At 54.6% G+C, this 11,751-nt stretch overlaps 1 protein-coding gene across 1 annotated transcript; it reads right to left on the bottom strand.

Moving 5' to 3' along the window:
• Window positions 1-1,970: 1,970 nt before the first annotated feature.
• On the bottom strand, window positions 1,971-11,232 carry LOC309603370 (olfactory receptor 14A16-like; the record flags this gene model as incomplete). The annotated part of the gene is made up of 2 exons (XM_082338235.1): window positions 1,971-2,201; window positions 10,330-11,232. The coding sequence occupies 2 exons, from the start codon at window positions 11,230-11,232 to the stop codon at window positions 1,971-1,973; spliced, it is 1,134 nt and encodes a 377-aa protein (XP_082194361.1).
• Window positions 11,233-11,751: the final 519 nt, after the last annotated feature.

The following is an 11,751-nucleotide window of genomic DNA, read 5'->3' as shown; positions in this document are numbered from 1 at the left end:
ATTTGTGCTCCCTCGGGTCCATCTCCCCACGCACACACCACGTGCATGCTTGCGATGTGTCTGTACAAGGCAAACATGGACTTCTGACCTAGTCATTCGGTGTCCCTGCGTGGAGGGACAAACAACCTCTGGGAGCTGGGGTGAGAGGCCAGTGCTGGCAATGGTGGTTGTTATGGGCTGGTGTGTGACGATTACCCTGGGGCAGCTTTCCCGGGGTGTCCAGCACACATGGGCAGAGACCAGGTCCTGCTCTGCTGCTCCTTCATGTCTCTGCCAGGAGGCCTGGCTGGGTGTGCGAGGACACTGCTGTGTGCCCCTACCCTGCACGCTCACACACTTCAGCAGTACACTGGTGTTTCCCTTTCCCTAGCACTTTCCAGACCAGGCATCCCAGCCCCTTCCCAGCTCTCCCCACTCCTCAGCCCTCTCCCCAGCCGAGCAGGGCAGCCCAGTCTGGTCTGGCCCCGCAGCAAGGAGGAAATGGAGGTCAGTGACAGTGTCTCCCCTGCTGTCATGTCCTGCAGAGGCCATCCCAGGAGCCTGCAGCCCCCTGGGCCAGCCCCGCTCCCCAGGACAGCACAGAGTCCTGGCCCTGGGGCTCCTCAGGCAGCTCCCGCTGCCCCAGCCACAGGGCACCCTGCCCCGAACTGTCACCCAGAGCAAAGGGTTTCTCTTCCCATCTCTCCCCTGCTCACACATGGTGTCCTGCTCTTCTCCCAGGACATCCCATCTCTCCACAGAGCCTTTCCTCAAGGTGGGCACACCTGTGCTGGCCTGGCCGGCCATTTCTGCGCCCCCTTCCCATGCTCTCCACAGCCCCTGAGCTGGTGGTGCTGCTCTGCAGAGCAAGTGGGCTGTGGGACCTGGGGTCACAGGGTGACTCCACAGGGCTGTGCTGGTCAGGCTGGGAGGCAGACCCAGCTCAGGGACATCGCTGCCACTGCCTGCCTCCCACAGAAGCTCTTCTGTGGCCACGGAGGGTGCTCAGAGGTACCCTGCCTTATTGCCAACACCACGAGATGTGTTTGGGTGCTGCACTGGATCCAGTCTACAAAGTCCACTGACGGTAAAATGAATCACTCACCAGGCTCCTTTCCCTGTGCCTGCTGCACCCCCTGGGGTTGCAGAGCCCTCGCTTGGCGGTTCACACCCAGATTTAGCACTTTATCTCTGGGTCCCTCCACCTTGCACAGGCCTGTGCTCAGTGGGCTCCAGTCACTGCTGACCTCCTGGCACACGCTGTCCCTGCAGATCCCCTGTGCTCTGCTGGCAGCTCCTGATCCCTTCCAGAAAAGCACTCATCTGCCATCAGCCCTATCACATGCTGTAGAGCCCCAGGCAGGTGAATTGGAGACCCTTCCCCATCTGTGTGGGTGCTGTCCCCCAACCAGTAACACCTGAGACATTGCTCAGTCCCTGGAAGACCATACTGGGACCCATCCCACTGAGCCCAGGGAGAAACAAGCAAAGCAACAGTCCTCTGGAGACTCTGTTCCTTGGGCACGTTCTTGAGAACGACTTTGGAAAAAGACCTCAGCCTTCGGGCACTGCCCTGAGGAGATCCCCTTTCCTGATGGAAATGGTGCTAGAAAGGCCAGCTCTGTCACAGATCTGCTGTGCAGGGACTCTGGACACAGGAACTGCCTCTGCAGCTCCACAGAAGGTCTTGGAGGAAAAATCTCAGACAAAAAAAGTCCCCGCAGGGTCCTTCTTAATGTTTAAATGCACAGAGGGTGTGGAAATTCATTTATGCTGTCTCTGGGTCAAACCAGACAGGTATATAATGAATTTGAAATGGTATGAGTAATGAAAATTCCTTATGGACAACATTATCAGAAGTGAAAAATAAACAAAATAAAAAAAAAAAAAACAGTAACATCAACAACGACAAAACATATAAAAGACAGGTTGGGCCTGTAATGAGTTATGTTATGAGTGATATGTAGAAACAGATGGGCAGTATATTGCTTCTAAAAAAACCATCTAGTCATCAGTTTCTGCACTGCATCCTTGAGCTCCCGGTTCCTCATGCTGTAGATGAGGGGGTTCACTGCTGGAGGCACCACTGAGTACAGAACTGCCAGCCCCAGGTCCTGGGGTGGGGAGGAGATGGAGGAGGGCTTCAGGTAGGCAAACATGGCGGTGCTGATAAACAGGGAGACCACAGCCAGGTGAGGGAGGCACGTGGAAAAGGCTTTGTGCCTTCCCTGCTCAGAGGGGATCCCTTAATGGAAATGTTCAATATCTGCACTCATGACTCCTAAGCCTCTGGGCTGTAGAAGAGAGGCTTAGCATGTCTTGATGATAATTTTCTCTGTATTTTTTATTTTCCACCATCACATCTGGAGAGTACTATTTGTAGGGGTAGAAATCCTCATTTTTATGACTGAAAGTGTGGAGTCTTGAGACAAGACAGGCAAAAGGGCTCAGCTCTCTGTGGCTCAGGGCAGAGTCAGGGGAGCTGCAGTGTCCGTCAGTCTTGTTCCCAGCTGCCCTCTGCTTTCACTTCTGCTACCTCGAGGATGACTGCACACACTAATTACCCTTAAAAAAAAGCAACTGGACTCTGATGAAAGCAGGGGAGTCCTGTTTCAACGGGCAGATCTGCGAACTCTTCTTTTTCCAGCACAGAGGTGGAGTTGTGATGGAGAGGGCAGGACACAGCCCCTCTCAGGGAGAAGCAAAGGAATCTGAGAGGAGACTGGCGACCCACAGGGGATGGCTCAGCCCTCCCTGGGATCCTACAGGAGAGCCGTGCCTTTCTGGGGGGCAGCACGCAAGCCCAGCAGGATGGGCAAAACAGACAGTCGGGTGTCCTGAGGATGGGATGTCTTAAATGGAGAGTCAGCTCATTGCCCAGCAGACAACGGCCAGCAGACATCTCCAGTGAAGGCCCAAAAGAGAGCTGCCTGAACGCAGCCTCTCCCAGTCCTTCTTTGCAGTTGCCTCCCACTCCCTGCCCACGTCTCTGCTGGTTGGAGCTGGAGTTGCCAGGAGCTGTTTCTCTTTCCCCAGGTCTCCTCCCTGTCCCTGCTCACAGACCCCATCCCACGCGCTGTGCGCTCAGCTCTGCCCTGCAGACACCTCCTGGCAGCAAGGCACTGCCCAGGGGGATCTCCCTGCTGGCAAGTCTTACAGAGAATATCAGGATAACCCTGAGGAGACCACAAAGCTGATGTTAATGCTTTCTGTAGGCTGAGATGTGCGAAGTGACTTCATCAGGTTCCTTGAAAAGCCTATTCATCACTCACTGTAATGCTGTAGGAGTCCCTGTCTCTTGTGCAAACCTGACAGCTCCATCACCATTTCCACCTACCATCACAGCTGGGAAGTGAAAGCTCCGACCCTGGAAAGCGCCTTTCCTCCCAGGTATCCCCTGCCTTGATGTCCTTCTTGAAGAGTGCCCTGTGAAATGTCCCAGGGGTGATCTGGAGCTGTGAGCAGCCCTCACCCATGCAGCACCCTCTCGACAGCAGAGTGACCCTGCCCTGCCCCACCGGGGGTTGCTCCTTCCACGCAGAGCTGCTCCCCGCAGTGCCATGGGGAGCTCCCCGGGCAGGCTGAGTGCTGACCCTGGCAGGGGGCAGAATCCCTGCCCCAGCACACAGCCCCCTGGGGTGAGGGGACCCTGCTTGGAAGGACAGCCCTGGGCACCTCCAGCTGCACACCGTGGCTTCACAGCGATGCAAAATTGCCTAAGAAGAGCCCCTCCTTACAGATGCCGCAAGCTGTGGGCTGTGCCAGCTTGAGGAGATGCCTCCAGGAACTACAGCTGCATCGCCCTGCACCCAGAGACTGACCGTGTCCAGGGCTGCAAAGATTTCTCCTCTTTTGAGCTCTCAGTCATCCTCCCAGTCCTGACCGCATTTAAGCTCTTAGTCTGCCTTGCTCATCTCCCTGAGAGACCCTGGGAGGGCCCTTCGCCCTGCTGCGCTTTGCAGAGGAGCTGCTCCTGGGCAGAGCTGTCTCTCTGCAGCGCAGCCCAGTTGCCAGGAGCTCCTTCCATCCCAGCAGCCTGGACCAGCTCAGCAGCAGAGGACCAGCCCAAGGCATTGTAATGCATCATAGAGTCATAGAATCATTTAGGTTGGAAAAGACCTTTAAGATTATCAAGTCCAACCATTAACCCAGCACTGCCAAGGTCACCACTAAACCATGTCCCTAACCACCACATCTCCCCATCTTTTAAATGCCTCCAAGGATGGAGACTCAATCACTTCCCTGGGCAGCCTGTTCCAATGCCTGACTACCCTTTCGGTGAAGAAATTTTTCCTAATATCCAACCTAAACCTCCCCTGGTGCAACTTGAGGCCATTTCCTCTCATCCTATCACTTGTTCCTTGGGAGAAGAGACCAACCACCAGCTGCCTACAGCCTCCTTTCAGGTAGCTGTAGAGAGCGATAAGGTCTCCCCTCAGCCTTCTTTTCTCCAGGCTAAACAACCCCAGCTCCCTCAGCAGCTCCTCACCAGCCTTGTTCTCTAGACCCTTCACCAGCTTTGTTGCCCTTCTTTGGACACACTCCAGCACCTCGATGTCCTTCTTGGAGTGAGGGGCCCAACACTGAACACAGGATTTGAGGCGTGGCCTCACCAGTGCCGAGTACAAGGGGACGATCACTGCCCTGGTCGTGCTGGCCACACTATTCCTGATGCAAGCCAGAACGCTATTGGCCTTCTTGGCCACCTGGGCACACTGCTGGTCATATTCAGCTGGCTGTCGACCAGCACCCCCAGGTCCTTTCCTGCCAGGCAGCTCTCCAGCCACTCTTCCCCACACCTGTAGCGTTGCACAGGGTTGTTGTGACCCAAGTGCAGGACCTGGCACTGAGCCTTGTTGAACCTCACACAGTTGGCCCCGGCCCATCGATCCAGCCTGGCCAGGTCCCTCTGTAGGGCCTTCCTACCCTCCAGCAGATCAACACTCCTGCCCAACTTGGTGTCATCTGAAAACTTACTGAGGCTGCACTCAATCCCCTCGTCCAGGTTGTTGATAAAGATACTAAACAGAACCGGCCCTAATACTGAGCCCTGGGGAACACCACTGGTGACTGGCCACCAACTGGATTTAACTCCATTCACCACAACTCTCTGGGCCCGGCCATCCAGCCAGTTTTTTACCTAGTGAAGTGTACGCCCATCCAGGCCATAAGCATCCAGTTTCTCCAGGGGAATTCTGTGGGAAACGGTGTCAAAGGCTTTACAAAAGTCCAGGCAGACAACATCCACAGCCTTCCCCTCCTCCACTAAGCGGGTCCCCTTGTCATAGAAGGAGATCAGGTCGGTCAAGCAGGACCTGCCTTTCATAAACCCACGCTGACTGGGCCTGATCCCCTGGTTGTCCCGTATGCACTGCATGATGGCACTCAGGATGATCTGCTCCATAACCGTCCCCGGCACCGAGGTCAAGCTGACAGGCCTGTAGGCCCCGGATTCTCCTTCTGTCCTTTCATGTAGACAGGCATCACATTTGCTAACCTCCAGTCAGCTGGGACCTCCCTTGTTAGCCAGGACTGCTGATAGATGATGGAGAGTGGCTTGGTGAGCAGCTCCGCCAGCTCCCTCAGTACCCTTAGGTGGATCCCATCTGGCCCCACAGACTTGTGCTGAGTGGTCTGAGTGGTGTAGCAGGTGGCTAACCATTGCCCCTTGGATTATGGGGGCTTCATTCTGCTCCCCATCCCTGTCTTTCAGCTCAGGGGGCTGGGTACCCCGAGAACAACTGGTCTGACTATTAAAGACTGAGGCAAAGAAGGCATTAAGTACCTCAGCCTTTCCCTCATCCTTTGTCTCTGTGTTTCCCCCTGCGCCCATTAAAGGATGGAGATTGTCCTTAGCCCTCCTTTTGTTGTTAATGTATTTGTGGAAACATATTTTTAATTATCTTTTACAGCAGAAGCCAGATCAAGCTCCAGTTGGCTTTTGGCCCTCCTAATTTCCTCCCTGCATAACCTGTTTATCTTCCTCCTGGGCAACTTGCTCCCTTTTCCACCTCTGTGCAATGCCTTCTGGTGTTTCAACTCTTCAGCCAGAATATCCCTGTTCATCCACACCAGCCTCCAGCTAGGCCCTGCTCTACTCCCAGAATATCAGACTGATGTGTTACTGGGCTTTCATGTTGTTTTCCCCAGAGATCCAAGGGGGCTCCATGTAACTTGGCTCTCCAGGATCCTGCCAAGCAGGTCTTGAACAAGCTGAAATCTGCTCTCCTGCAGTCCGAGGCTGCAATTCTGCTGTTTGTCTTTTTTCTCTGCCGTCGTCACTGCAGCCATGGCTGCCCTCAGCATTGACATCCTCATCCACTTCTGCCTTGTTTGCAAGTAACAGAGTCCAGCCCTAGTCAGTCATCAACTGCCTGTGTCAAAAAGAGAGGGGCAAGGCAGGTGAAAGGGACCTGTCTCTGTGCTGCCTCTGAGGACACCTCTGTTAGAGCCATCTGACCAGCTGAAGCAGGCAGGAGGGCAGGCCATGCTCACGGACACCTTGCTCGGCCCTATCTCCTCTGGAGCAGGCCTGTCAGGAAGCTGCATGTGGCTCCTTGCCTAGGCCTCCTTTGAGTCCCATGTTCTGCCCCTGATGCCCGGACACAACATGGGGATCATCTGCAGGCTTGCTTTGGCCACTCAACCTTCCCAAAAGTTGCACATGATATATTATAACCAACCAGAAGGTTTTTCATAGCGTGCTGCAAAAGAGTTCACAGTGTGTGCACTAAGGTACGGCCTGAGATGGGTGGGTGTGTCAACCACTGCAGAGCTTTCTGGGACAGCACGAGCATACTGCAGAGGTAATTGAACTTTGCTTGGTTTTATCCATGCTGTCAGGAGGTTGCCTTGGGCCAAAGCAGGCTCAGAACCAGACCTGAGAATTCAGCTTGGATGGGGTTCACCTGGAAAGAAGAGCCCAGGAGTGAGCGAATACCCAGGCTGTGTGTGAGCTGATCAGGTTGCTGGACAATGAAGGGAACCAGGTGATTTAAAGTGTTGTGAGCTTAAATTACACTGGGGAGGGTCAAGACCCCCTGTCAGCTGTAAGAGGAGCCTGAACAAGAACGAGTGGAAAGACACCCAGAGAGCCATTGTCTAAAGCAAGGTGAGACAGATCCCAGGTGGAGTCCATGTGATATGGGACTGCACCTGAAAGAGAAACTCTTTGCTGTTTATGAACACTAGGAATGCATTTAATAGTTACAGGTGGCATTCAGCTTCCCTGATTCCCACAACCTATGTGTAGGAGCTTCAGGGTCCAGACCATGGCCTCTGAGGTGCTTAAAGTAGGATGCAATGCGCCTCAGGGGCAATGTAGAGCTGTCTGAGGCAGTGCCTCTCAGGCTCCCCTTGCAGTCAGTGGAGTGGAGATGTTCACCTGACTGGTCTTTGCTGGTCACATAAAACACAGGAGGAGTTGTGCCCCATAAACATCTGCTCTCTCATCTGCTGATAAGTTATCGGACAAGAGATCCTAGGATGATAAGATCATTGAGCTTCAGAGTAGACCTTGGGAGGTCTATGGAAAAACCCTCTGCTCAAAGCAGGGTCAGGTATATGGTCAGACCTGGTTTCTCAGGGCTTGGTCCATCTGGGCCTTGAAAACCTGCAAGGACGGAGGACTTCACAAGCTAGCAGGGTGACCAGTGCTTGTTCCAATGCTTGGCTAGCCTCCTGGTGAAAAAGGTGAGGCCCTCCTTGCTGTGAGGTGTGCCTCATTCATCCCTTCTTGTTGGAATCCCTTCTCACAGAGAAAGTGATCCAGCCCCCTGACCATCTTCAGGGCCCACTCCAGCTTGCCAACCCCTTTCCATTCTTGGGGTTCCCAAAACTGGACACAGTGTTCTGGATGTGGTCTAGCAAGTTCCACGTAGAGGGGAGGAGTCCCTCCCCTCCATCTCCTAGCCGTGTTCCTGGTCATACAGCCCAGGGTGCTGCTGGCCTCCCTTGCTGCCAGGGCACATGGCTGCCTCCTGTCCAGCTCCCTGCCCACCAAGACCTTTCCCACAGAGCTGCTCCCCAGCCAGGCAGCCCCTAGCCTGTGCCATTGTGGGGTTAGTCCCCTGCAGGGGCAGAAACCGGCATCTGTCCTTGTGGGATTTCATGAGGTTCCTGTCACTACGTGCTCTCCTCTCCTCCTTGAGCCCTTTCACTGAGCAGAGGCCTGGGCGACCTTCTTAGCAAAGTCTAAGGCAAAGAAGGCGTTGAGTCACTCAGCCCCATCTGTCTGATGTTATGACACGCACCCGCCGCCATCATTCAGCGGCATGTTCCTTGTTCAGCTTTTTACTGCAAACACAGTGACTGAAGCTCTTCATTTTGCTCTTGTTGTTGCCTGCAGCCCCTATCAGCTCCAGCTGAGCTTTGGTTTTCCTAAACACATACGTGCAACGCTTAGGTCATATTTCCTAAATTCCTCCTTCGTAGCCTGTCCCTGCTTCCACCCCCTGATCGTTGTGTTGTGGCTCCCATCTGTGACCCATCCCTGCAGCAGCACAGCCCCACTGCCCAACACTTGCCCCCAGGGCCCCCATCATCAGACACTGCGCAGGACAGGGTGTGTTTGGGCTGGGGAAACGTCCCCCACCAGAGTCCCCATGCCAGACCTCAGTGTGCACCCCCACCAGCCCTCCTTCTTTTGCAGCCCCCCAGTGCTCAGCCTCAGCCAAGCCCCAGCTGTGTCCCACACAAGGGTTTGCAGACAGCCCTGCCCTGGAGTCTGCCAAGGTCTGGGCAAGAAGAGAGGCCTGGCAGGGCTGGCTTTTCCCCTAGCACAGAAATCAAGACCAGCAGGAGGAAGGAGATGGCCACAGAGCAAAAACACCGATAAACTGGGGTGAGTGGCCAGTGCTGGAAATGGCTGATGGGAGAGGCTGGTTGGCTGCTAAATGCCCTGGGGCACTTTCTTGATCTGTCCATGCCACCAAGGGCGCAGACCAGTCTCTTCTCTCTTGCACCTGCATGTCTCAGCTCCCTTCCAAGAGACTGGGCTCTGCAGCACACACCCACTGGAACATATCCTCGCCCTGCATGGTCACACAGCTCAGCTAACATTGGTGTTGTCCTCTCCCAGGCACTTTTGAGCCCAGTCCAACCCCTCCCCACCTCTTTCCATGTCCCCTGCCCACTCCCCAGCCCAGCAGAGCAGCCCAGTGTGGGCTGGCCCCACAGCAGTACCTGCCGCAGGGTGCTGCAGAGCTCTGGGCATTAACCCCCCAGCCCTGGCCTCTCTAAGGGCACAGAAGCTGCTGGGGGGGCAGGGAGGGGTCTCAGCCTCCCCATCAGCCCCAGGGCTGGAGGCTCCCCATGGCATGAGTAAATGGGGGTCAGTGAAACTGCAAGACCCCTGGTCTCAGTTCCAGGAGACCCTCACCACAGACTGCCTTTGCCCTTTCAGCTCCAGCCCCTCTCCCCAGGCCAGAACAAGAGTCTTGGCCCAGCGACAGAGCAGCCTGCCTCGAGTGGGTGCTTGGAGAAAGAGATTTCTCTTTTTCATTGATTCTTCCCTGCAGGCACAGAAATGCTCCCTTGCTCTTCTCTGGAGTCACCCCTGCTCCTCAGAGAGCCTTTCTGCAGGCGAGCGTGTCTGTGCTGGCCTGGATGGCAACTCCTGGGTCCTCTCCATGCTCCCTGTAGGGCTCCAAGCTGGCAGTGCTGCTCTGCGGAGCAAGGGGGCTGTGGTGCACTAACCATACTGGTCAGGGTGGGGAGCAGACCCAACTGGATGGGGATCGCTTCTGCTGAGCCCTTTTCCATCTTCCCTGATTGCTCAGTAGCCAAGGATGGGGCTGAGCAGGACTATGGGGTCTCTCTAATGGCACAAAAGATGAGGGAGAGCTGCCCTAGATCGAGCCTGTGGGGTTTCCAAGAGGTCCATGGCCGTGGCTCCAGAGAAGCAGCAGCCCTGACTCAAAGGCAGCAGAGAGGGAGTGCCTGCCGAGGCAGCAAGGGCACCTCTGAGGGCCACAGAGCTGCTCCTCCATGCAGCATCAGGACTTTTGGCTCCTTTACCCCTTCTGCATGCTGGCACTGTGCCCCCAGCTCCAGAGAAGATTTGAAGAGATGGGAGCTCAGCCAAATTCTTTTCTGCTGTTTTCTTTATATATGCAAGGAGACTGGTTCTGTAGGCACAATAAGATAGTAGCTCAGAAAAAAAAAAAAAGCTGAATGCCAAGAAGTGGGATGAATAACACTATTTGCAATTAATATTATCACAGGTATAAAAAAGAAATATAAAATAAAGAACAGAACAAAAGATAGTCGTGACTTTTCCTGAGGTAACCTGGGAGTTTTATAAGGATGATGGGTACCTTAAGGATGCTGAAATAGTATGTGTTCAAATACTTTCTTCAGGGCATCCTTGATCTCCTTGTTCCTCATGCTGTAGATGATGGGATTCACTGTTGGAGGCACCACTGAGTACACAACAGCCACCACCAGATCCAGGGACTGGAAGGAGATGGAGGGAGGCTTCAGGTAGGCAAAATAAGAGGTGCTGACGAAGAGGGAGACCACGGCCAGGTGAGGGAGGCACGTGGAAAAGGCTTTGTGCCGTCCCGGCTTAGAAGGGATCCTCAGCACGGCCCTGAAGATCTGCACGTAGGACAGGATGATGAAAACAAAACACCCGAAGAGCAAACAGGCACTAACTGCAAGAAGCCCAGCCTCCCTGACATAGAAGTGTGAGCAGGAGAGCTTGAGGATCTGGGGGATTTCACAGAAGAACTGGTCCACAGCATTGCCTTGGCAGAGGGGTAGTGAAAATGTATTGGCAGTGTGAAGGAGAGCATAGAGGAACCCACTGCCCCAGGCAGCTGCTGCCATGTGGACACAAGCTCTGCTGCCCAGGAGGGTCCCGTAGTGCAGGGGTTTGCAGATGGCAACGTAGCGATCATAGGCCATGACAGTGAGAAGAAAATACTCCGCTACAACTAAAAAGAGAAACCAAAAGACTTGAGCAGCACATCCCCAGAAAGTGACGGCTCTGGTGTCCCAGAGCAAGTTGGCCATGGCTTTGGGGACAGTGATGGAGATGGATCCCAGGTCGAGGAGGGAGAGGTTGAGGAGGAAGAAGTACATGGGGGTGCGGAGGCGGTGGTCGCAGGCTACGGCGGTGATGATGAGACCGTTGCCCAGGAGGGCAGCCAGGTAGATGCCCAGGAAGAGCCAGAAGTGCAAGAGCTGCAGCTCCCGCGTGTCTGCGAATGCCAAGAGGAGGAACTGGGTGATGGAGCTGCTGTTGGACATCTGATCCCTTTGTTCATGAGGTACTGCCAAAGGAGGAAAACACGCTCACAAGTTAGGACTGCTCTGAGCAAAGCTATTCCCATTCCTGCCCCCTCCAGCTCGCCACACCACCTCCCCAGCATACATTGCTTTTCTCCTCTCTTTCAGGACCTTAGTGCATCCCCCAAGCTGGAGCTCTGGTTTGTGCTGGCTGAGTCTGATGGGAGGAGCAGGGCTTTGCCCACAAACTCTGAACGAGTCATCCCTGCTCTACAGCACTGGGCACGTGGGAAAGTGGGTGACAGACATTAGAGCTTACACAAACCTAAGGACACAGCGGAATATTTTGGAAGTGGCTCTGATGCTGAGTAAACCTGGATGTGTTTTATCAAGCCAAAGGGCCAAGCTGGACAGACCAGCACTGAGAAGACCACATCCAGTTGGTGTCCATGGCCAGCAGCTCCAGGGAAGCAGTAGCCCTAACACACAGATTATATCTGTAACCCACTTGTAATATAGAGGAGCTGAGAGATGCTGCTC

This window comes from Platalea leucorodia (genome assembly GCF_965183815.1).
Source record: "Platalea leucorodia genome assembly, contig: HAP1_HAP1_SCAFFOLD_59, whole genome shotgun sequence".
Taxonomy (NCBI): Eukaryota; Metazoa; Chordata; class Aves; order Pelecaniformes; family Threskiornithidae; genus Platalea; species Platalea leucorodia.
The sequence above is the reverse complement of the archived record's forward strand: the minus strand, read 5'-3'. Positions and strand labels throughout refer to the sequence as shown.